Source organism: Mus musculus, chromosome 12 (genome assembly GCF_000001635.26).
Source record: "Mus musculus strain C57BL/6J chromosome 12, GRCm38.p6 C57BL/6J".
Lineage (NCBI taxonomy): Eukaryota > Metazoa > Chordata > Mammalia > Rodentia > Muridae > Mus > Mus musculus.
Genome location: NC_000078.6, coordinates 3,730,951 through 3,757,622, shown reverse-complemented (window position 1 = coordinate 3,757,622; position 26,672 = coordinate 3,730,951). Strand labels below are relative to the sequence as shown.

The following is a 26,672-nucleotide window of genomic DNA, read 5'->3' as shown; positions in this document are numbered from 1 at the left end:
AGTGTACTTACCTAAAATAAATAAATAAATCTTAAAAAAAAAAAAAAAAAAAAAAAAGAGCATATGTACGCTAAGGCTGCTTTCAGGAAGGAGCTGTTTGTTTGCCAGAAAGCCCACAGCATGATTCAGTGTTAGACCTTGGTGCCCTCTACAGACCTCTGAGGAACATGAATAGAGACGAAGCTAACCATCTTGAATGAAGGGGTTAGTGAACACCTACATGCCAGGGGGGGGGGGCAGTGTCCACAGTACAGGGGGAAAACTCCTGTACTGGGACCTTCTAGACCTTGAAGTATGTACCTCTTTATCTATCTGTACATTTGCATCCTAACAACAAAGAAGAGGTTCTGTTAGTTGTGCAAGCCATTATTGCAAATGATCAAACTTAAGGAAGAGGAAAGAATTTTCAGTCAAATCAGACTGAAGTGCAGGCAACTGGAGCCCCAGTGCTTACAGCTTACAGGTATCTCAAGTCAGAGTCAGTCTTGTGAGATGAGCCCTTAGCCCAGGCTTTGGTGTTACACCCAGTTAGTCAGTATCATAAACAGTTAAATGACAGCACCACCAGTGGGTGCCTAGAGTGAATTGAAAAACTGTTTGGCGTAAAACCCCACATATTTGGTGTTTGAAGTGTTCTCTGAGCAGAATCTTAATAGCAGTTAGCATAAAACCTTGTAGGGGTTGGAGAGATAGCTTAGTGGTTAAGAGCATTTACAGCTCTTCCAGAGGACCACACTATGGCTCACAACTAACCTGTAACTCCAGTTCCAGGGATCTGACATCTTCCTGCCTCTCTGCCCCACCACTCACCCCACAGTAACTCTTCATTTAGAAAGTTTTGTCACACTCAACAATGGCACAGGCCACAGATGGTTTGGCTCAAAAGACTTACACTCTTTTTCACTCAACAATGACACACGCCACAGAAGGATTGGATCTAAAGACTTCGTCTTCTTGCAATCTTTTTATCTTACAAATGTGACCATGGGTGAGTCCAGTGTAAACCCTGTGGGGTGGGCAGGAGCTTTTCCCATTTAGATGGACATAGTCCTTTCAGGATGTAAGGACCAGGACACTGCTTGGGCTGTTGGATGTGGAAAATTCCTTTTTTGATCTCAAGAGATGGTGATCTCACGAAGAATGAAAGGTCACTATGCAAGTATGTTGTGCTTGAGTCAGCATCTCTAACAGCCCAGGCTGTCCTTGAACTTGTTACTTAACTTAAGATGACCTTGAACGCCTGATCTTTCGGCTTCTACCTCCCAAGTGATAGGGTCATAGTCATGTCCACCATGTACAGCAAGGACAGCATTAAATTAGCCTCATAGGTTGACAATTTCATATTTCACAGATTACATGTTATTTCATAACATTTGAAGAAAATATAACAATCACAAAAGTTCTGCTACAGCTTGCTGCCCTCAGCTCAGACAGGGAGGAGGGTCCCTCCAAGTCATGGGTCCCTTTGGGCTGTCACACTCAGAGACAGAGATATCAGGAAGTGCTAGTGAGGTAGCTGTTAGAAATGAACTCCCAGCAAGTGCTTCTGGGTACAGGGATGCAGAGAACGAGGGGTGCTGGAGGTCGGTCCCTGCAGATGAAAAGGCACTCGTCTCAGCAGCTGGCCATGATGAATGATGGGAAGAGACTGTCAGAGATGTGGGTAGGAGGGGCAGAAAGGACTCGGGTCCCTTGCTTTCCTTCCAAACTCAGTCCCTCACTCTCCTACTTGTGTGAGAGAGTCTTCTCTCTGACTTCTAAACAAGCTGGAGCTACCTGGCCTAAGTCTCTTTGAGTCAACTGTGGCCATGAGACTCGATCTGATAATGAAGGGGACGGAAGTGACTAAGTTGTCACTTCCTGGTAAAAATGTTTGAAAGCTGGGTTTGATCTTCCATCTTTCTGTTTTGCTCAGGAAATGTACCTATTGATGGGGAAGTACCATTCAATTTAAGAGACAGACAAAAACGTTGTACGAGTCAGGGACACAGGCCAACCACACAGCAAGAACAAACCCAAGCAAACTTCCTACATTACAGCTGATGTGATTTATGGGCTCTTAGCGAGGCTTCACTTCTCATCGCTGTTCTTGCCTCTGCCACTCACTACCAATGTTCTCCTGGTTGAACATACTCATATAATAAAACCTAACACCTTAATTTATTAATTAAATCATCAATAAAATCTAACACACTAATCCATATTTTTGAGAATGATGGGTAATTATTTCGTATTTTATGTATATAGGTGTTTTGCCTGCATGTATGTGTGCCATGTGTATACAGAACCCTTGGTGGCTAGAAGAGGGTCCTGGAATCCCTGGGACTGGGGTTACAAACGGTTGTGAGCTACTATGTGTGTGTCGAACCTCATCCCTCTGCAAGAGTAGCTAGTGTTTTTGTTTTTTTTTTTTTTTTTTTGGTTTTTTGAGGCAGGGTTTCTCTGTGTAGCCCTGGCTGTCCTGGAACTCACTTTGTAGACCAGGCTGGCCTCGAACTCAGAAAAAAAAGTGCTGGGATTAAAGGCGTGCACCACCATGCCCAGCTGTAGCTAGTGTTCTTAACTGCTGGGCCATTTCTCTAGCCCCAAAAGATGGGTCATTTTTAAATGAAATGTTTTATACTTCCTTTTAAACTTGGCATTTTATATTTCTTGAATTTAGTTTACCCCAGGTTATTATTACGAATGGGCCCTTGGTTTTCTTAGTAAGCTAACAGTTATGAAGCAAAACCACACCAAGTGTCCCCAAACATCATTAATTAATTAGTACACATGCCATTCAAAACACCGAGTCACCTGCTTTCCAAGCCTCCAAAGGCTCACAGCAGGAAAAAAAAATCACTAATTCTGTCAAAAAGGCTGGTGGAGACAGACCATAGGATATCTATAGTTATCCAAAGAACTTTCCACTTTCATGCAAATTCATTCAGAACACATTATTTGGATCTGAGGTCACTAGAAGCTGTTTTAGAGCCAGGCGTGGTGGTGCAAGCCTTTAATCCCAGCACTTGGGAGGCAGAGGCAGGTTAATTTCTGAGTTCGAGGCCAGCCTGGTCTACAGAGTGAGTTCCAGGGCAGCCAGGGCTACACAGAGAAACCCTGTCACAAAAAAACCAAAACAAAACAAAAAAACCCAAAACAAACAAACAAAAAAAGAAAGTTGTTTCAGGCAATTAAGGTCACTTAAGACACAAAACCAGGAGAAAATAAAAGAACATGTAAAGACAATGAAAGTCTGGCTAATCATGCATATTTAAATAAGCACGAATTTAAAAAGCTTGGGTTTAAAGTCAGAACATGCTCCCCGAGGTAAACAGGACCCAGACTTGGACCACTGCACCCTGCAATGGAGGGAAACTTCTGAGGATTTTGCACATAACCAACTCCTCAGAAGTCAGTGGTGATGGAAGGAGGGAGAAGAGGGGAGGGGAGGGTATGCAACGTCTATGAGGAGCAGAGGAGCATGCAGAGGGTGGGAGCGGTCAGGGAGGCTGACATCCACTTACTGCCTGCTTTTGCTCTTCCTCCTAGAGGTGTGAAGATGGGAAGAGGCACAAGAGAAAAAGATATTAGTGTCCATCACCACAGGAGAAACCTGGCAAACCTGGCCATAGGTCTGGAGAACAATGAACTGATTCTCCACAAGAGTCCCAGTGGAATGCAGTAAATGGCAGGCCTCGGTCCCAACCACTTACTGAATATACTGATGACTTCCAAAGACCCTTAGAGACCATTTAGTTCATCTTCTATTTCTTCAGTATTGGTCAAGAGGCCTGGAGGGCCTGGCTAGCATAGTCTCGGCTACTTAAGGTAAACTGAAAGAGAAAGTTTAACCTCGACTTAAAATCCAAATTATCATTCTAGTTCATTCACAGTATTCACGTTCTGTTTCGGTCCACATTTCTAGGGCAGCTGCTCCTGAGGTGTGGCATGTGGGTCATCAACATCAGTATCACCTGGCAACTTGTCAGAGATGGACAACTGAGGCCCCACCTGAGATCTACATTTCAAAGCTCTGGTGGGAGTGGGGACACCCAAAATGTATCCAAGGGCCATGGGTTGTGTTTGAGAGCCACTGTTGTAGCATCCTAATGGTTCCACTTGCCCACAGGTGCTTTTCTTCTTTTCTAGTCTCTCACCAGTAACCAGGCTGTCACCACACTGGCACACTTGCTTTCAAGCTGCTCTGTTGTTTCCTTCGAGGATGCACATACATGCCCTTTCCCCAGAGAACTGGAAACTGCTTCAGGACCCCAAAGGCCTTCCAGAAAAGAATTCTAGGGGCTGGGATACAACTCAGTTGGTAAGGTGCTTGCTTAGTTGCAGGAGGCCCTTGGTTTGATCTCCTGCACTTCATAAACCAAGCTCATGACTGGAAATTTGGCATGAGAAGAGACTGAGACAGGAAGATCAGGAGTTCAAGGCTATCTTTGGCCACAGTGAGAAAAAAGGGACAGACTGGGATACATGAGATCATGTCACAATAAAACAAATATAAAGCACAAACCCCAGCCGGGCATGGTGGTGCACGCCTTTAATCTCAGCACTCGGGAGGCAGAGGCAGGTGGATTTCTGGGTTCGAGGCCAGCCTGGTCTACAAAGTGAGTTCCAGGACAGCCAGGGCTATACAGAGAAACCCTGTCTCGAACCCCCCCCCCAAAAAAAACCCCCACAAACCCCAAAGTGGAGGGGGGAAAGAACTTTAGAGCTAGGTATTATGGTGCATCAATGATGTAAGCCTAGCACTAGAAGGCAGAGGTAAGAGGATGCCTTGCATCAAGCTGCATTCTAGGATAGCTTGAGCTACATGACAAGGCCTTGTCTGAGGGAAGGAGAGACTAGAATTCTCACTAGCAGTTCTTCTATGTCATTCTGACACAGGTTTATTTAGTAATTCTCATGCATAAGGCACTGGAAAGGAAGACAGGCTTCTCTTACAACCTCACAGTAAGGGTAGGCAGGGAAGATCACGCTAACTCTCAGCTATGAAGCACAAATCTAGACAAGCTTAGGTCCTCTAGATCACGTGATTCTCTTCCACATGAAACACAGAGACCCTGCCTTGAAGAACAACAACAATAACAAAAAGAAAAAAAGAAAGAAGCTCTGAGTAGTTGAGAAATATTTGGCATTTACACATAGTTAATTCCTTATTTGTCATTATTTTATTTTTATGTTTAGGAGTGCTTCCCTTGCATTTATGTATGTGCACCACTTACTTGTGTGCCTGGTGATCACAGAAGTCAGACGAGGGCGTCAGATCCTCAGGAACTAGAGTTACAAATGGTTGTGAGGTATGTGTGGATGCTAGGAATATAAAGTGAGTCTTCTGGAGAGCAGCCAGTGAGCCACTTAACCACCGAGCCAAAGAGCATTACTCTATTTCTAATACTATTATTTTATTTTTCACATTTATTTCTTGTGTGTATGTGTGCACTTCTGTGTGTGCACGCAGAAGTCAGAGGATACTTTGCAGGAGTCAGTTCTCCCCATCCACCCTGCAGGTCTGCAGGTCCTGGGGTTTGAACTCAAGTAGTCAGGCTTGCCAGCACTTGCCTTTACCTGTTAAGGCATCTTACAGGCTCTATGCTAATTTCTGACGGACATCCAATCAGGCTACACTTACGCAAATGTCCTGAAAACTGTTCCTAGGCCCAACAGTGTGCTGTGGTTTGCTGAGATATAGTGAGGGGAGCGCACAGGTCCAGTTCTCACCTTTAGCAACTTCATCAGCCCCTCCAGCTGCACCATCAGCTCTCGCCTACTCTCCTGCAGCGCTGACATCCTTTGCTCCAGCTCATCTTTCCTTTGCCTAGTGGAGAGGAGGTTGGAACTCATTAGAAATGAAACTTTGTGATTGGCAGGTCCTAAACTCATAGATACAGGTCAAAATCAAAAGAACAAGAAATACCTATAAATGGTTCTTGCCTTTTATAGGACACTAGGTAAACAGAGGTTGTTTGTTTGATACAATGTCTCCTTTTCCTCCTGCTGACCTTCAACTCTATGTAGCTGAGAGTAACCTTGAACTTCTTGCCTCTACCACCCAAACATTGGGATTACAAGCATGCACCACCATGTTTGGTTTATGCTGTACTGGGATTGGACTCCGGGTTTTGTGTGTGCCAGGCAAGCACTCTACCAATTTAGCTACATCCTCAGCCCTTCTATTCTTATGATCAATGCCGATAACTCCACCAGCTTCTTTCATTTTAGCAATTCTGAGCAATTATTTCCTATCCAAAATCCTATAGAAATTCTTGTTTTCTCCCAGAAGTTTGCAAGTGGTGTCTTTCTATTTAATCTGCTATTGGCTTTGCACTTCTGTCCACATGTAGAGACAACTGGCCTAGCTCAGGAATCAAACACCCCCCCTTGCCTCGTGCTGCAGAGACTTCCGAAATGAACTCCTAGCCTCCTGCTTCTTGCTCTTTTGCACGCATGGCATCCTTGGACCAGCCTGTGCTGAATGAAGGACTTTTCCGTCCTTACACTATCATCAGACACTTGTAGTAACTGCAGTTCTACAACAGAGTCCAGAAGGACAGTTCTGCTTTTCTAGATATAAAACTAGTCACCTCAGCAGAGCAACTGAAGTAATACAGGTGCATCTTCAGCTGACTCTTTTCCTCTGCTGGGTCAGCATTGCTTCCTCTGTCTTCCTTAGTAAAGCATTTACCACGTGACCATCCCAAAAGTGTGGCAGTGAACAATGGGCCATCAAATATATAGCCTAACTAAATCCCAAACTGAAATGAAGCTTCTACTTTCTTTCTGAGAAAGGGTCTTACTTTGTAGTCATGGCTGGCCTGGAACTTACAGAAATCCTCCTACCTTTGCCTCTAGTGCTGGGATTAAAGGTGTGCACTGATGTGTGCATCCTGAAATGAAGCTTTGTGAGAAAGGGCACTCTGAACTGGCTAATTGTATTCATCTGCATGGTTTAAATTCTTTATGTTCTATTTATTGATGACTTAAATCTAAATGACAGGATACAAGTAAAAAACCAATAATTATTGTTCCTCACTGAAAAGAAATCATGATTAAGTCCCCAAGGAAAGCATTAAAAACTCTGTTCTTCAGCTATGCTATTCCAGATGATAGCACTTTCATAATTAGGAGTGAGACAGCCAGGGTGGTGCAGGCTTATAATCCTAGCCCCAGGGAGGCTGACAAAGGAAGATTACCGAAAGTTCAAAGCCAGCCTATACTATGTAAGGCTAAAAGTTCTAGGCCAGCCTGGGCTACAGAATGAGATCTTATCTCCCTACCTTCTCTCCACGCCCCCCCCCCCCATTCAAATATCAAATGTAGAATTCTAAATGCTACAAAAGAAACAGAAAGGCACACTATTCAAGAATCTAAAGTTTGATAAGAACTAAGGCATCAGACTTGGTTTCCATAATGTCTTCAGTCACGGGAACACACAGATTTCTGTGGTATAGAGGGGAAAAAGGCTCTCATCACAGATCTGGTCATTACATGCCAGGTTCCTCTCCCAGAGATCACAAACAGGGAGCCAATACAGCTCTGTTCTATCCTGACCCTATAGCCTTACGTTCTCAGCTCTGGAGTCACTGTACCCTGTACCACAGTGGAAGTGAAAGGCATTTCTTCACCCTCAGTTTGCCGTCTCAGAGCTGGTGCTCAGGCACCATGCTGCCTAGCCCTCCCTGTCTGAAGGAGGCTGACAGGAGCCTCTACATCAGGGCTGACAAGAGAGCCAGAGCTGTAACTTGTTAACAAACACGAGCCCCGCCTCTCCCCGCCTTGACAGGATAGGAACTCATAGCTGTCTTTTAAAAACAACCTCTGGATGACAACCACCACCCACTAGGGATTTGAGGGAGCCCAGTTCTCACCTAGCTCTGTAATGGTGACTGAGGAGCCCCTCCCCAGAGTGGTTGCTGGGTCTCGCAGGCAGCCTGTTCTGACGTCAGGTTCTACTGATGAACAGATTCTGTCTCACTAGTTTGGTTTCCCAATACAGGAATTCCCACCCGAGGCTGCAGTTTGGGAAGAGGTAGATGTGTACTTACCTCAGCAAGCGCAGCTCTGCTAGCAGCATGGGGTTCTGCTGAGCCTTCTCAGGGGTGGGCTGGGAAGCCTGTTCATGCTCCAGCCGCAGGCGCTGGATCTCCTGCAGGATCTCTCTGAGGATGGTGCCAGGTGCTGTTAGTGTTTGATAGTTCTCCCCCCCCAATGAGCTGTTTTAACCCCTCACTGCCTTCTCGACCTTCTGTTCTGAGGCTTCTAAACCACCCAAGTGTGAAATGGATGCCTTCACCTGATGGCTCCTGAGGTGCTCTGCCCACTGGTGACGTTCTTTTCAAGAACTCGAACCTTCCCCAGGAAGGGAAAATTTGCAACCTCCCAATCGAGGTCCTGCATGGACCTCCCAACTCTCCCTCCATCCTGCCCCTCCCCTTAGCTCCTGGCTCCTGACTGGAGGCTGCTGCTATTCCCTTCCCAGCACACTACACAGGGCCAGTCTCCTTGCTCTGGTTCCCCTTTCACTGTACAGTGGTGAGATGTGTGGTCCCCAGGCCTTTTAACAATATTTAAAATGGTTTCTTAAGGGCTGGAGAGATGGCTCAGCAGTTAAGAGCACTGGCTGCTCTTCGAGATGTCCTGAGTTCAATTCCCAGCAACCATATGTAATGAGATCTGATGTCCTCTTCTGGTGTATCTGAAGACAGTGTACTCACATACATAAAATAAATAAATCTTTAAAAAAAATGGCTTTTTAAAATAAAATGAGACTGGTTCCATGTAGTGTAACAGGCCAGGATGTGTTGCTAGGACTGAACAAAATGCTACTAGGAAGGAATGGGGTCAGGAACTGAGGGACACTGGGTGAAAGGAGTCCATGGAGACTCTCCAGGGTGGCAGAACAGAGCTTAGAAGATCAGAACCAACAGCATACAGTGTACCTCCTGGTCCTGGGTCCCCCTGCTTGCTGAGGAGGTGGGTGGAGGCAGGGCAGGGGGTGAAGAGATCAAAGTCAGCCTCTGCTGCACAGTGAGTTCAAGGTCACTCGTGGTTACCATTCCAGAGAAGCAGAAGCAGGGAGCCTGGCTCTAGGACACATGTCACAGAGTCACATTCTCACCTGTTCTTGTTCTCCAGCTCTGCAATGAGCTGTCTCTGTTGTTTGTTGGCATCAAAGTTGAAGCTGGCATCAGTGGGAGGACGAGTCTAGGGTGGGGAAAGGTTTTTTGTTTGGTTTTTGGTTTGTTTTTTTCCAAATTCATATATCTATAGTCTGAGACTGGCTGCTGATTTATCAAAAACAAACAAACAAACAAACAACCCCCCCCAATTTTGGAGGTTTCTTTTATATACCATAAAACATATCCAATTCTATAATTGTAGTAAATTTAAACATTTTTGTAACCAAACACCACCAGTTTCAGAACATTTTCCACCACCATAAAATAATCCCTTAGGATAGTTTGTCTTCAGTTGCTCCCACCAATGCTGAGTGAGCTCGGACAACACTGGGCACTGATGGATTTTCTACCTGGCTTTGTCTTCCTAGACACTTGACCCAATAGAATGACTCTGTATGTAGTTCTGATTTCAGTGTAGCGGGAGGTTCTGATTTCACAAATGTTTGTTGCTGAGGAGTACTCCCGTGCTTTTAGCTGTTAGGACCTACAGCTGAAGCAGTAATAAGCCCTAATTACAGGTCTCTGTATCAATGTACACTTTGTGTTTACTTTGCATGTGTGTATACGCATGCCACAGTGTGACATGGGAGGACACACACGAGATGTCTCTCTCCTGCCATCAGGCTTGAGAGAGAGGTGATGAGAGTCCTTACTCAGTCCTTACTCAGTGGTGACTCAGTAGCCTCACAGGCCCTGATGTAATCTGGCACTGCTGAGCTGCGTGCTAACACTACAAACAAGGTCTGAGAAACCCCTATATTGTTTCCAATTGTGGCTGTACTACCTTATCCTCGGGTTCTAACTTCCTTTTTCTTTAAGTTTTACTTTGTATTTCTATGTGTATGGGTATTTTACCTACAGGTCTGTCTCTGAACTACTTGCATGCCTGGTGTCTGCAGAGACCTCCTGGAACTGGAGTAACACATGGTTGCTAGCCACCATGTGAGTGCTGGGAATCGAACTAGGGTCCTACGGAAAAGCAACTAGTGCTCCTAACCTCCAAGCCACAGCCCCAATTTCATAGTATTCTCACTGAAACCTGTTAAGATCCTTTTTGTTTCAACATCCTCACTGTAAAGGCTGTAACTGTGAGGTTTTCTTTTTTAAAATAGAGTTTACATTTCATAAATCTACCTCCTCCCCTTTTAAGACAGGAGCATGGGCTGGCCTAGAATATTATGTAGCCAAGGATGACCCCAAACTTCAGAATTTCCTTCCTCTAACCACCCATATGCTTACAGATGTCTGACACCACATCTGGTTTATGCAGTACTGGGACTGAACCCAGGGCTTTGTGCATGCTGTGCAATTCTCTACGAACTAAATCAAATCCCAGCCCCTGGCCTTGTAAACTATACAGTTGGGCAAGTTTTAGTGGGTTCATGAGATTGTGAAACCATCACCACCATCTATGTCCAGCAAAATTTTTACTATTTCCCTTAATCCCAGGCTCACTAGAAATCATAATCTATTTCTGCCTGCCCTGAGAGCCACCATTGTTTCTGTCTCTGTAGTTTCATTGATTCTGTATATTACACATAAACCACACTGCAGCCTTTGAATCCGACTTCATTAGCTTAACAAAACGCTCTCACGCTTCACTATCATTGTACCACAAATCAGTATTTCTTTATGGATAAATAATATTCCATAATATAAGTAAATCACATTTTCTACCTTAAGAACTGATTTACATTTGGGCTGTTTCTACCTTTTGGCTATTTTGAATGATGTTATGAATATTTGTATAGAAATATGTCCTTCCTCTTGATTATTCACCTAGGGGTAAACCTGCTGAGCCACACCATAACTGCCTTTGGAGTCAGTTTTCCGAAGTGGTTGGACTAGTCCCCACCCCATGACACTGTGTAACATTGCCGCTCTCCTTCTTGTTTGCCGACACTTGTCCACCTTTGTGGGGAGCCATTCTTGTGGGTGTGAGGTGGTATTTCACTGTGCATTCCTTTCTTTAGGAACTGTAATGTTGGGTACACTCTTGTGTGTTAGTCATGATTTGTGTCATCTTTGAAGAGACCATGTGGGTGTGATTTGTACCTTTGTTAGCTCCTTTGAGAATATGATAGAAAACATTAAACACTTAGAACACAGGCTGCAGAGAGTGGGTTAGGGCCTGGGGGTGTAGTTCATCTGAAAGAGTGCTTGCACTGAATACATAAATAGTGGCTTTGATTCCCAATACCCCAACCTCACATAAAAATAGGTGTGGTGACACACACTTATCCTCTCAGGTGAAGGCAGGATGATCAAGAGTCAAGGTCAACCTCAGCTACACAGCCATGTATGTGAGGCTCTATGCTGTTTCCCAAAGTGGCCAAACTACCTTATCCTTTGATTCCAGTTTCTTTCTTAAGGTTTATTTTGTATGTGAGTCTCTATCTAGATCTCCCTACACCTCCCCTTCAACAGTATATATATTAGCCAAGGAACACAGAAAGGAGAAAGAGGGATAATGAGGTGTTGTTTCCCTTTCACTCAGCAACTAGAACGGAAGCTCTCAACCTGGCTGTCGGCCAGCCATGCTCATTCTGCACCTTCTCTGCTTTGCCCCAAGCATGACCTACAAGAAGCAGGAACCTACTAATATCCTGCCCAGAGCCGGAAGGTTCAATAACAAGCCTTTTCATATGGTATTTTCTAAATAAACGGGTAAACCAGCACAGCCAATCTGGCTTTTAACAGATCACTTAATATTTTTCTTCTTCTTAAAAAACAAAAAACCAAAACTTCCTTCTTCCCTTTGAAGTGTGTACGTGCCTCACCAAAGTGGCATGAGAAGGAACTGGATAGGAATGACTGGTTTCTAACTTTTAAAAAAGTGGAACTAAAAGTTATAGCTCTCTGTAAGGGTGAGAGTCTGGGAAATTACAGACGTAGGAAGGACATGAATTGTGCGAGAACAAGCATGCTTGGTGGTATTCACTGGAAATGCTTAAATAACCTTGATGCTTTTCAGTCTCACTGCAAACCTGGTGTCATCTAGAGTGGAGGCAGAGAAGCCCCAGAAGCAGTGTTTCTCAAACAGAAGTAGAGAAGCAATGGTTCCTGCAGACAGAATGGGTCTGGGCTTTTCTACCTGCTGAACTCATAGGAGAACCCCCAACCCAGCCTCAGTGCTCAGTGGCTTGTCTCCTTTAGTCAAAGGCCTTCAATCCCAGCACTCGAGGCAGAGGCAGAGGGGCAGAGGCAGGAAGATCTCTGTAAGTTCCTGGCCAGTCCACTCTACAAAGTGAGTTCCAGGCAAGCCAAAGGTACATGGTGAGACCCCGAATCCAAAAACCAAAACAATAAATATAGCCAAGGTGCTCTTCTCTGAGTGTGCCTTACAGCTTCGTGTGTTAGACTGCAATCCTCACTGTGAGGTAGTAAAGAGGGTGGAAACCAGGGACTATGGTGTTTGGGGACAGACTTCTGGGAGGTAATTAGGATTGAATGAGGTCGTTAGGATGGAGACTCCGTGACTTGATCTTGGTCCCTAAGACTGAATTCTGTAACACACACACACACACACACACACACACGCAAACACTGAGGTTCTCTGGTTCTTGCCATCTGATGCTCTGGGCTGCATCAGGACTCTTCCCTAAAAAGGCCTACGAGAACAGTGGGCCTAAGTAAACCTTTTCTTCTTCATCACTACCTTGACTTAGGAATACTATCAATGAACAATAAACTAGCATGTATTATATAACTATACAGCAGAGACATTTAGTATTTAACTTATTTGATATCTTAAACACTATGGGGCTCCTTAATAACAATAGCAATAATGTAAAACAAAGGCAAGTCTCCCTTCTTCAAATACTTTCTGGATTCTAAAGATGCTAAGACAGAAACAGAATGGGAGTTCACAGGAAACATTGTCTAGAAGAGACCTTAGATAATTTCTTTCAAGAACAATTTATTCCTTTCCTGGCTCCCCTGTGCTAGACACACTATTCATGCCACTAGTGATGCCCTGGTGAATGGCAAAACCTTCATCTCACAGAGCTGATATTACAGCAGGGGAGAACAGAGTGAAAAAAGAAGTAAACACACACACATCAGCAGTAACAGGCATGACAGGCCGTGATGAGAGAGAGTTCTTCCCGTGAGGGCTTCTGAGTAGGCCCAGCAAGCCAGAGGCTGGGGGAGAGCATGAGCAGCAGAGGGCTCTGGAACACCTGAAGGGAGGCAGCCTAAGGACTTGAAAGTGATGAAGAAAAACTTGGTAGTGTCAGGAGTTTGTAAGTTCCCATGTAGTCATTTCCGCACAGAACTGAGGAGGGAAGCTGGGAGAAAAGAACGCTTCATGCAAAGGAGATAGTTTGGGTACAGAAGACCTCATGGAAACACGTTTGAGTAGAGATAGTGCTGAGACATTCTGATCATGGTTCTGGTTCCCCATCTTAACTTACTTTTAAAAAATGACCATTTTAAGCAGAGAATAGGAAAATAAGCTATTTCCATAAGCTCACACTAATTTGTTCTGGGGCTTCTGCTCCGATTACTTCCCCTAGGCTATATTTTCTTTCCTGATGTTGATGGATCCTTTTGCAAATGCTTGTCATACTTCATACTTCAGTAAACATCTCTTTAAATATTTAAAGCCAACCTCTGATCAGCTGGACACCCTCTCATTCATGAGAGAGCTTCTACTAAACAGCAAAGCCTTCAACCCGACCCCAGCCTCTCCCCACTCCTTCCTTCTCCCCAGAAGGCCTCCAGGCGAGCAGACTCTGGCCAGATCTGGGGCTGCTGATTCGTGAGGACAAGGACCTGAGAAGCCCCCATTCCACAGTCACTTCTAAAAATCCATTTAACAGTGACTTCACAAAATGTACCCTTTCATCCTTCAGATAAAACATTCTGGGTAAACTCCATTGTTCTCTGGACTTTCTGCACGCAGGGCCAGCCTGCAGACATCCTGAGGCAACTTCGTATACTGAACTAGGTCCACTGCAAAACCCCAACAGGGGTCATCTTTTAAAAATTATTCTATTTTATTTATTGGGGGGAGGTGGTTGAGATGGGGTTTCTCTGTGTAGCTCTGGCTTTCCTGGAATTTTCTCTGTAGACCAGGCTGGCCTTGAGCTCAGAGAGATCCCCCTGCCTCTGCCTCTCAAGTGCTGGGATTAAAGGCATGTGCCACCACTGCCCGGCTCCCGATAGGGATCAATAGTCATCATTTTCAGGTCAGCTGAGAACGCTTGGGATGGACCCACAGACTGCAGATGACAGCAAAGTGGGTCATTACTTATGGGTCATCAAATCTACTTTATTTAAGACACCTTTATTTAAGATCTCTAAATTGTCTTTCACTCAGTAATATTTTAAAACATTTTTTACTTATTGTAACTTTTTTGGGGACAAAGGACAGTCTTGCTAGGTTGGTCAGGTTGGCCTTGATATCCCGGGTTAAAATTCTGGCTCTTCCCTTAGCCTCTGCTAACTGGGACTTGCAGGTATACACCACTCACTTGGGCCATTACTATCGTGTTCTAATGTGCTATTCTCAATATTCTTTAAGCTAGTGGCTCCATTGTTATAGTTATGCTGACAGCTTTAACGAAGCAATGTGTGTGATGAATGGGTTTTCTCAGGTGACCAACAAGGGGACTGGTTCAAACTTTTAGGCGATGCTCTGCCCTTTAAATAGTCCCTTCATTTGCTTACTTAAGACTCAGAAAAAGTAAAATTTATCAAGATTTCCCAATAAAAGATTTAAAAGATTTCCCAAATTCCCAATAAAAGCTAAGTCTCTGGATTTATTTAATACTTTCAAAACCTCGAACCCTGAAGTTCTTTTGACTTCTGAAACTTGGATGGTCTGCCACAGTGGCAAAAAGCTTTATTTTAGTTCCTGCATGCATAGGGTACATTGGCTCACACACACATAAATTTTTAAAAAACATTGTCAGATATTTCAACATGCAGGAATGTTTGGAGCACTGCTCCATCAGTCAAAACACTGCCTTGCTGGAATAGACAAAACTCCACCATCTTAGAATGTCTTCTAGGTTTTTAGACTTCTTTATTTTTTATGTGTAGTGTTTTGCTTATAAGTACAAAATATCTGTGAATCACATTCACCTGGAAACAGGTCCCCTGGAATCAATCAATCAATTTTCCTTCCTTCCTTCCTTCCTTCCTTCCTTCCTTCCTTCCTTCCTTCCTTCCTTCCTTCCTTCCTCCCTCCCTCCCTCCCTCCCTCCCTCCCTCCCTCCCTCCCTCCCTCTTTCCATTCCTAAAAGACAGCCCAGTGGGTAAAGTTACCTCCTGCCAAACCTTATGACAGGAGTTCAATCTCTGGACTCTATGGGGTGAAAGAAGAAACTGAGTCTTGCAAGCACTTCTCTGGCTTCCACAACTCTCATAAACAAACAAACAAACAAATATTTAAAAAGTAAAACAATAGCCGGGTGTGGTGGCACACACCTTTAATCCCAGCACTTGGGAGGCAAAGGCAGGTGGATTTCTGGATTTCTAAGTTCGAGGGCAGCCTGGTCTACAAAGTGAGTTCCAGGACAGCCAGGGCTACACAGAGAAACCCTGTCTCAAAAACAAAACAAACAAAACAAAAAGTAAAACAACGTAAATCCTAGTACTTGGGAGGTAGAAGTAGGAGGATCATGAATTCAAGGTTACCCTTGGCTCCATACCAAGCCTGAAGCTAGCCTGAGGTACATGCGACAGTGTCTCAAAAACAACAACAAACTCCAACAACTTATCACCAAACACCAAAACACTGGTTATGTGTATGTTACAACACCAATGCTGTATAATGAAAAGCGATCTGTGATATACTGATACATGCAAACCTACATTTACCCTCAGCACTGGCTGGGGACCTTTAGCAACTTTAATGTGCCTCTTTTCTCATTTACAAAATCATATTAGGAATCATATCTATCCACTAGAATTGCCTTGAGTACCAGGTAAACACCCAGGCAGGGAGCTGGAGAGATGGCTCAGCAGTTAGAGCACCTGCTGCTCTTCTAGGAGGATTGGAGTTCAGCATCCACAATGAGCAGCTCGTATATGTAACTCAAGCTCCAGGGACTGATGTCTTCATCAAGAACAAATACAGACACACACACACATACAGACACACACACACACACACACACACACACACACACACACACACACAATGGATTACAGAATAAGCCAGTTACAGCCTAGACTACATAGCAAAGCCCTATGGAGTAGGGGGAGAAAGGTTTAATACTGGAGAATGAGGACCCCATTTGGGAATGAAGAGTGGATCCACTTAATGTTGCAGCCCTTCTAATCCTAAGAGAGATGGTGCATCTCACAGTAGTATCCTTTCAGGCTTAGGGGTCTCACACAGCTGGCAGCTACCGGATACAAGATCCCTTTAGTTGGATTGGATAGACAATACACATCCAAGGCAAGTCAACAGTCAGCCGGATGTAGCCCAGTATGCATTTCTGCAGCCTCCTGAAAGAGAGACCAGTGGTTTTGACCTCTATGAATCTGACAGGAGGAGTCTACAGAGATGCCCCTGAGAGCACTACACTGTGCATCCCTGGGCGGTCTGCCCACAATCTAACCTCCTAGAGGGTAAGTGAAGGCTAAGGGTTATTAACCTCACCACAGAATCCAATAATACTGTTTAAGATGGTGCTTCCCAGGCTGACTGTAAATCAGAACGCTGTGAATTTCCTCCCTTTGTGTTTTTCCTTCAGTAAAGACAGCTGGGCCCTAAACCCAGAGGTTGTGGCTCAGTAGATCAGAAGCAAAGCCTCCATAGTTTAAAGTGCTTCATGTATGACCACATTATGCAGTGACTATTTTAGTGGGGCCTGCAGTCGCTACATGTATCCAAACCCCAGCTGAGATACCGTGGACCCCTAAAGGTTGAGAAATCATGAGGATGTTCCTGAGACAGTGTGCCTCAAGCAACCACGATGACGATGCTATGAAGGTTTGGTGTGGCTGTGGGGACAGCCTCTCGGAAATGTCTAAACCTGAGGCAGATTGACAATGGTAGTGCTGGCCTCCCCAGCTTACCTTTCCTGTAAAGAGTTTTAGGGTTTGTTTGTTTGTTTGTTGTTGTAGTTTGGTTTCTTTTCCTGTGAGAAACCCTTAAAAGAAAAATCCCGTCCGGTGCTCACGGGTTAAGGCTCGAGAAGCAAGAATCTGCCATCTCTGTTATGATTCAGCACACACTGCAGGGGTTTCCGGTTCCTTTTTTTAAAAAAGAAACTTAGGCACTCGAGGGAAACAAATGAGCCCTCCTGGCCCATCTGTGAGAGGTGCAGTGCTTTTCCTCAAGGGTCAGCGTGAGGCACTGCCTGGTCTGCTGGGCACCAAGCTGCTCAGTGTCTACAGGAGAGGCACTCACAGGGTATGCGTGCGCTGCAGGTACAAATGACTGAATGGTCCCTCTGTGGGAGAAGGTCTCTGAGAAAAATCGATTCGAAGCCTATCTAGCAGCCTATAAATAAGCTCGTGGTGCCCTACCCTCACTGGATGCAAAGCACTTGTCACAGGTCGATTAGAGGATTAGGTGCTCTGTGTTAGGTGAAGAGGAGTGCAGAGAGGCCTGATAGTTAGCAAAGTAAACCAAGATGAAAGGGACCCTTTCTGAGCTGCCATCACTTTCATGACAATTCAACATCAGGCAATGGAAACCAGCAGGTGCAAACATCCTTATCTGGGTTCATGGCAAAGGAGACCAGGACCCCAGGGTGAAAAGGCTTTGCCTCTTGTTTACAGAATTTTAAAGGGCCATGTAAGGTCAATGGGGCTATTTCAGAGCATTAAGCACACTTATTAGGATTCAGCCACAGTGCAGTACATCTCAACTCACTGACTCATGAATCTGAATTCTAAAATTACCTGACCAATTATGACCGGCCGAGGGCATGTGTAAGATTTAACCAGCTCTTCCATACTGCTCTGTATTTTTCCTAGTCTATTCCATTCCACAGCCTTCAGAGTTGCAGCATCTGAGTCACATATGTGATCTGATTGTCTGGGGAAAAGCAGCAGCCTTGGCATACCCCACCCGCCATGAACGAACCAACGAACGAACAAGAGACCTAACTGTCAAATCTGACATGCTGCTTCTGTCCCGCCTCACTCCTCTCCAGCACCAGCCTCTAAGCTCTGCCACTTCCACTTACAAGAGATGCCAGGGCTTGGGGGATGGACTGGTTCTTTGTTCCTGGTTAGTGTCTGAGAGTCCATGGTTTTGATTCTAGGTCATCCTTCCTTTCATTTTATTCTTTGCTTTTGCTTTTTGTTCAGTTCTTTCCTCCAGAACCTTAACCTTCAACAGTTAAATTATCAGTGCTTGAGAGATAAAAAGGGCATCCCTCATCCAGACGGGCCACTCAAAAAATGCAACGATGGGTGGTTATCTCTCAGGCCACAGGAAACAGGACTGTTCTGAATAATCAATTAGCTAAGATATGCAAAGCACTTAGAAGAATGACCTCCACCCAGTGCATATTCAGTAAGTGTAAGCCATTAGCACTACTCTTAGCAAGCATCCTACTGTGAGCTTTCCAGGCTTCAAGGTGTTTTCTCCTTTTCTTCTTAACATTTTAACTAGTTCTTTTCAGTGCAGCAACAACACTCAATTGTTCTTCCCTTTAAGGAATATTCTCAAGTTTTGTCAAAACCCCAGCAACATTGGATGTCCTCAGACACTTTATCTTTCAGTAAAGCTTTTATCCACCCTCATGAGAAATTACCCCATTGTTGCTGTAGAGAAATTGGCAATCCGTTGTAAACAAGTAAGTTTTCTCTCACTCACTCTTGAAGTACTGGGGGTGGAAGCCAGCGACTGTACATAGTAGGAAGGCACTCTAAAACTGTACATAGTAGGAAGGCACTCTAAAACTGTACATAGTAGGAAGGCACTCTAAAACTGTACATAGTAGGAAGGCACTCTAAAACTGAGCCATAGCCCCCAACCCCCTTCCTTCTTGACTCTTGAGTAACAGCTAAGGAACTTTTTGTCCTCTGCTAGAGCCTCCCAGGTAGCTGTGCCCCATGGCTTCAGGGAAGCTATTTTTCTCTTTTGGGGGGCTGACTATGATATTTCAACCTGAGGATTCTTGTCTTATATCAATTCTGGAAAAATTGTAACCATTTGTTCTTCAACCTAACTCTGAGGTGTTTAGATTCTAATTAGATAACTGTTCTCTACACTCCATCGCTGAATGTTGCAGCTCAGATTTTCCAAGTTTATGTTGTGTTTTGGAGATTTTTCTTTTCCTCTTTTTGAGCTATGGTCTTATGTATCCCAGACTAACTTCAAATTCCCAGGTAGGTAAAGCTGATCCTGCACTTTATATTCTTCTGTTTGGGAATTTTGCAATTGTGCTGGACATCTCAGGATGGCCTGAAATCCATCACATAGCTCAGGCTGACCTTGAACTCGATGCAGCCTCCAGTTTTGGAAATTTTTCTTACACTTATTTTCCAGCTCACAAATTTTATTTTTACCTGTGTCTGATATTTTATTAACACATTCACTGCTTTTTTAATTTAAAAATTATTTTATTTTTGATTGTGTGTGTGCATGTGTTTCTGTGTATGTACTTGTGCACATGCATACAGGTGCCTGTGGAAGCCAGAAATGGACATTGGATCCCCTGGAGCTGGAATTACAGGCAGGTGTGAGCTGTCTGATGTGGGAACCGAACTCCAATCCTCTGCAAGAGCAGCAAGTGCTCCTAACTACTGAGCAGTCTCTCCAGCCTCCCCACCCCCACACACCCTGAGTTTTAGTATCAGTAATTTATAAGAGAAATTTGGGGGCTGCAGAGATGCCTCAGTAGTTAAGAACATTAGCTGCTCTTCAAAAGAACTGGGATCTAGAGCCCAACATCTCTATGGTGGCTAAGCACCTGTAGCTCTAGTTCCAGAGGGTCTGATGCTTTCTTCTGGCCTTCCCCACTTGTCAGAGCATGGTCTGAGAAAGAAGTTGTGTGAGGAGAATTCTGAGTGCTTGTGAGAAAACGTCAACAAAGCAAGGCAAGAGACGTAAGAACTCAGTTACTTCAAAAACATGAAACTGTTCTTAGATTATGCTTTCATGCCTCTTTCCAGGTGTATCGGACAGGAATGAGTTTACCTCAGATTATTCATTACAGATGACTGTTATTTGTTTATATGCTGCTGTGGAAAAAAACGTTTCTGCCGCGCGCGTGTGTGTGCATGTGTGTGTGTGTGTGTGCAGCTTGCCTGTCACATGAGGCCTGCCCTTGTGACTGCACACATTACTCATGTGACTCCTCTTGACTCTGAGTATAAACTGCCTGACCTGAGTACAACTGGCTGTGGCATAAACTTCAGTGCTCTTCATTTACTGGCTCCATTCTCCCAGGTCCCACGGCCTAGAGCAGTAAATAGTATACAGGTGTATATGTAGGAAAAACACCCATGTACATAAAATAAAGAGAGCTTAGAAAAATTTCCCTTTCCTGTCAAAACAGCTTCTTGCGTGCTGCCGGGAGTCTATTTATGGATAGCCTATCCTGCTCCCTTGGTTTATCTGTCCATCTTTTAACTAAACCTCACTGTTTGTTTGGCTGGTTTTTGGAGACAGAGAACTCACTCTATAGACCAAGGTGGCCCCTGGAACTCATGGAGATCCACATGCCTCTGCCTCTCAAGTGCTAGGATTAAGGGGGTGTGGCTAAACCTCATTTTCTTTATTACTAGAGCTTTATAGTAGGCCTTGGATTTAGCTAGAGAGACATTTGCCAACTCTGTTCTTTCTCAAGACTGTTATAGTTACTATGGGTCCTTTAGTTTTCTAGACATATTTTTAAAGTGAGTTTGCCAGTTTAACAATAAACAGAAGCCCATTGAGCATGGCCCAGCAGCATATGCCTACAATCCTAGCACGGGGCAGCAGAGGCAGGAGGACCCCAAAGTTCTAGGCTAGGCTAGTCTACACAGTGAAGTAGAAGCCAGCTAGGGTTCCAACCCCAACCCAGCCCAGACCAAGTATCTGTTGGGCCTCTGACTGGTACTCTCTGTAAGTGAGTTTGAAGATACATCCTAATGTAAACACCGAGCCTTCAGTTAATAACATGGAGCACCTCCAGTTTACTTAGGCTCTCCATAATTACTCTTAGCAAGAGTTTCTAGCTTTCAGTGTTGAATCCTTCCATTTCTGTTGTTAGTCTTCTTGTTGGTGGTCCTGGAGACTGAACCTAGGGCTAGGCAAGGACGTTGTCATTAGGCTGCCCCCCCCCCCCCCCCCCCGTGCGCTCTATGCTTTTCATCTTGCCGATAGAGACCATGCTACTTCCCAAGACCACTTTACCTCCTTCTCAGTGTTTACACTTTGTGTTGATGGCTAGGCCTTCTAATGTGACTGTAAATAGAAATAATAAAATTTGACTAGGGAGGATTCCAGAATTCAGTCTTTAACAACCACACTATCCGGTAGTTTCTGCGTAGGTATTGTTCAGGGAGAGGAAGTCTGTCCTGTCTTTATTCCTGGAATATGTAGGGAGATTTTTACAAATGGCACTGTTCTTGATCAAATGCCTCTTTTACATCTACTATTATGATTTTACAAAGTGTTCTTTAAATTGTTAAATACACTGATTTATTTAATATAGTACATAAATTTGTATTGCTTGGATAGATTAAATTGATCATGGTGTACTAGCCTTTTCACATATTTTTTTTACCTCCTGTAAACATGACAGATTCAATAGTAAAGCCATCAGGACATGGAGTTTTCTTTGTGGGAAATTAGTTATGAATTCAATTTCTATAACAACCATTTAACTGATTTTCTTTTTATTGCTAACTTATGTGTCAAAAATTTTTGATGTCTTTCAAGAAATATGCATATTGCATCAGGGTTAACCTTTTTGCTTTTTATTTTTTGAGACAGGGTTGAAATATATAGCTCTGACTGTCCTTGAATTTGCTTTGTAGACCAGGCTAGCTTCAACCTCAGAGATCTACCCACTTCTGCTTCCTGGGTGCTGGCATTAAAGGCATTTAATACACCTGGCTGGGTTATTAATTTTATTGAAGTTAATGTTTCATCTCATACTTTCAATTTCTGTAATATCTGTAGTGAGATCCCTTCTCATTCCTGACAGTGGTGATTTGTCCTATCTCTCCTTTTTCCTTCATCTACTGATTGTTAGGAGTTTACACTAAATGTATTGATATTTTTAAAGAACTAAATTGTTTGACTTTCTCTTCTTGATTTGTGTTTCAAAGAACATTGCAGATAAAATTAAAGGCTCCTTCATTCTCTTCCCCATATATATATTCCTACCTTCTATTCCCCAGCAACCCCCTCTCTGAGGGTAATAATTACTATTGAGGGTCACAATTACTATTCTACATAATATGCATACTCAAATACTGCTACTTTCTGATACTCTCCTGAGATCCTCTGTTCACTTACCATGTTTCCTGCCTCTGCAGCTAGCCGGGCAGCATAGCGGGCTATAAGCCGGTGTTCCTCATCCAGTCGGCTAGGACTGTCCAGCACACTGTCAAGGAGATAAAATTCAACAGGTGTCTATGAGACATCCTAATTCTTGTCTGATCCTCAGGGAGAAAGACTTGTAACTAAGAATGTTAAGAACAACACGCAGAGGCCCGAGTCACAGACTAACAGTCTTCTGAGACAAGAGGATTTCAGGACACACTGAGGCTACACATACCATCCCTATGCATCTGCATCAGCAAAGGGGCAGCGCCTTTTTGAAAGAAGGGAAAGAAAAGAAAAGACATCCTACAAAAAGCCTAGCACTGTACAGTGCTAGGTCTGGAACTAAAAGAAGACTTTAAAAAATTATGGGATCATGAAAAACAGAGGGCTAAGAAAAAGTGTACTTAACACTGGATGAAGGAAATGGGGGATCCCGGCCAGGGTTGGCCAAGCAAAACTCTCAAGCTGGAAAGAGCTCGTAGTATTAGATATTCCCGTTTAACATTCCCTTTCTCTCTCTTCTCTAAAATGCTCATTTCACAAATGGGCACAGTTTGGAGTGAACTAGTCCATTATTATTATTATTATTATTATTATTATTATTATTATTATTATTATTGAGATGAGTTATTTCTGTATTTCCCACACTCCCAATTCTCCTGCCTCAGTCTCTCCAGAACAGGGATTGTAAGTGAGTGCTATTGTGTGATGCCTCACCCATTATTATAAACATGTAAGGATTCATGCAGATGAGATGCTGGATAAAATGGTACCCAACAAAAGAAGATCAGCTTCACAAATATAGCTGGCTTTTTTTTTTTTTTTTTTGGAGTCAGGCTCTCATTCTGCAGCCCAATGTTGTCTTAAATTCACAGAAAGCCTCCTTGCCTCTGCCTCCCAAGGGCTGGGATTACAGACGTGAGCCACCATGCCCACTAAGATGCTTTAGGGACTCAGGGATGATGATGACCTCATCAGAATGTGAGAAGCTGAGTCAAGAGCATCTTAAGTTCCAGGGGGGCCTGGACCACAAAATGAGTTCAAGGACAGCTTGGGTAATTTGTTTCAAAATGAAAAGTAAAAAGGTCTAGCTATTGCTCAGTGGCAATATAGTTGCCTAGCATGTTTGAAGCTCTTAGAGCAGTCCTTAGTGCCACAGAATAAAACATCAACAACAACAAATTACTGGTTTGTTATTTATCTGTCCCAGTTTGTTATTTATCTGTTACAGTATTAGAATCAGCCAAGAAATCTCTGATTTCCTCAAGGCAGTATGGGGTTTGTGCCCTTCGACTGCAGACCGCAGGGGCTCTGAACCATGGTCACCAGTCCTAGCTCGCTAAACCTACCATTAAACTCAGGGCTTGAAAGTGTGGCAGTGACCCCCGCAGTGCTCTGCTGTGGTTGACATCCCAAGCTTTCTAGGACCCTGGGCAACTGCCTTTGCTGACAGGACGTTACTTACACTGCCTGAGATAAACACTTCTGTTCTCAGAGACCAAGAGGCTGGGACGCGTACACAGATACCATCTGTTGAACAGGGAGCCTCTCTGACAGTCTGCAATGATCAGTTCCTTTCTCCTTCCCACAGGAGAAGCCCATCAAACCCACCCAGGAGTCTGTAGGACCTGATTGTTCCCCCAAGACTTTAGGGAGAGGGACAAGCCCCTATATAATGCTGTTGCTTATTCATCCTGGTAAAATTATTGGAAACAGTATGGAAGTTGAAACAGTCCTTTCCTAGTGCTTTTATTTTTATGTGGTATGTGTGCATGCATGTGTGTTCCAGGCTACAATGACGTGCCAGTGGAGGTCAGTGGACAATTCAGGAACTAGTTCTTTCCTTTTACTCCCTGGGTTATCCTGCTCATTTCCATGGGCCTTTACTTGCTGAGCCATCTTTCAGGCCCCAAACATCCTTTCATATGTATATTTTCCTCAAGGACAACTGTTGAAGGAGAGAACATAAAAGCCACGTCCTCTCGGGAGTGTGTTCCAGCTTTGGGAGTTCAGGCTTCTCAGGGGTGTATGGACTCTTCTGGTATCACCAGCAGGGATTGTACCTCTCTTCAGAGACTGTCTAACACCATGCTGAGGTAAGTGCCAGGCTTGGCCAGGCTCCTTCCCTTGTGAAAGCCAATGCTTTGGCAATTAACTCTGACAATCACAGCTGGCAGCTGTTCAAATACACCACACAAGCAGAACTTCTCCTGTTGGCAAACCAGATCTCACCCCCTCCCTTCGAGCAGCCTTAGCTGCGCTCCCGGTGCTGCGGCTCTACCAACTAACCGTGTGCAGTGTTGCAGACGAGCCACATAGGAGGCTATCAGCGCATGCTCATCGGCCAAGAGATTGGGCATGTCTTGGCTATACTGTAACCTGGGAACGATGGAAGCAAAGACAGCAAGCATAACACAAGTACAGAAGAAGAAATGAACATGGATTAAAATCAGCAAACTTAAAAGTAAAACAAACAAATCATAAAAAAGAAAAGGGAAAATCACAATGCATAATTGAGTATGGTGTTAGGTCATTGAGACCCCCCCCCCCCCCCCAAGCAGTCTTTTCTCTCTTTGGTTGACTGAAACTTGTCCTGAATGGAGAATCCTGTTCTGCCCAGGTTGTGGACTCTAAGATAGAATTACTTTTCAGGAAAAGCCCTCTGGCAGAAAAACAAACAAACAAACAAACAAACATGAGCACAGTTAATCTATTTATTACTGAGTGACACCCTAATAGTATGCTTTTATGGCTTCTTTCTACACTTAAGAATTTCCAGTGTTACTACACACTACCTGCCAGGTAAGTATCTCTATTTCTACTGAGATGCAAGTTCTCATAGAACCAGCACTTGGATGAACTCGATAAATCTGCATTGAATAGTAAAACAGAACAGCGACGCTCTCTCTTGCGGATATATGGACACTTCATAGTGTACGCACTTAAAAAAACTAGAGCAACAACATCTTTTAGCTATGGAAATGATAACATCACAGAGTCATCTCGTTAAGCTAGTAATCTAGTCACTACCACTTAATCACTGTAGCTGCCTTCAGACACACCAGAAGAGGGCATCCGATCCCATTACAGATGGTTGTGAGCCACCATATGGTTGCTGGGAATTAAACTCAGGACCTCTGGAAGAACAGTCAGTGCTCTTAACCACTGAGCCATCTCTCCAGCCCCAACTTTATTTTTTATAATCACATTTATTCAGGTTTTTTTTTTTGTTTTTTTGTTTTGTGTGTGTGTGTGTGTGTGTGTGTGTGTGTGTGTGTGTGTGTTTGCGTGCATGTGTATCAAGGTCTTACTCTGCCTCTGAGAATACAGGTGTGTGGCATCACACCTGGATATTTCTAGCATTTATATTTTATTTTCAATTATATATAAGTATGTGTGTAGGTATGGGTTTGTGCATGTCAGGGTAGTATCTCAGAAGGCCAAAGAGGGTAGTGAAGCTCCTGGAGCTAGACTTACAGCTGTTAGCTAACTAATGTGGGCTAGTTGGTCCCCCAGGTTCCAGGGGAGTCTCCTGTGAGCATATTAGGATTGCAAATATGAACCATTCTATCTACCAGAGAAACCTGTGCAGGAGTGCTTTCACCCACTGAGCTATCTTCTTGGCCCTGAATTTCTTCTTTTTAAAAGGACTGAAAGAGAAATGCCCCCTAAGATCTCAGGCATTTGAGTACTTGGTCCCCAGTTGGTGGTGATGTTTGGTGAGGTTTAGGTGATGCCGCTGGAGAAAGTATGTCACCAGGAATAGGCTTCAGTATTAAAAGCCTCCCACCACTTCCACGTTGTTCTCTATGTTCCATGCCTGCATTTGAAAGCAAGTGTTCTCAACTTCTCTATGCCTGCTGCCTACTGCTCTGTCTCCCTATCATGATGGGTTCCTAACCCTCTGGAAATATAAGCCAAAAACGAACAAACAAAAACAGTAAGAACAAACAAACCCTAAAGCATTCTTATATAATAAGTTGCCTTGGCTATGGCATTTTATCACAGTAACAGCAAAGTAACCAACACAGTGTATCTGTAGATAT

The 26,672-nt window shown here is 44.0% G+C and overlaps 1 protein-coding gene across 25 annotated transcripts in view; it reads right to left on the bottom strand.

Annotated features, from left to right (window-relative positions):
• The window catches only part of Dtnb (dystrobrevin, beta), a 213,115-nt gene that overhangs the window by 27,864 nt on the left and 158,579 nt on the right, over positions 1–26,672 (bottom strand). For 8 of the 25 annotated variants that reach the window (NR_027869.2, XM_011243813.3, XM_006514960.4 and 5 more), the window contains 6 exons: positions 24,916–25,005; positions 22,597–22,684; positions 9,113–9,198; positions 8,040–8,153; positions 5,716–5,812; positions 3,507–3,527 (listed from right to left, as the gene is read on the bottom strand). Coding sequence is in view for 22 of the 25 variants with exons in the window: in XM_011243813.3 (XP_011242115.1) it covers positions 3,507–3,527; positions 5,716–5,812; positions 8,040–8,153; positions 9,113–9,198; positions 22,597–22,684; positions 24,916–25,005 (496 nt within the window). In the remaining 3 variants the exon portion in view is untranslated. The remainder of the gene's footprint in view (positions 1–3,506; positions 3,528–5,715; positions 5,813–8,039; positions 8,154–9,112; positions 9,199–22,596; positions 22,685–24,915; positions 25,006–26,672) is intronic. The other 17 variants (NR_027870.2, XM_011243814.3, NM_001162465.2 and 14 more) reach the window with 3 other exon arrangements.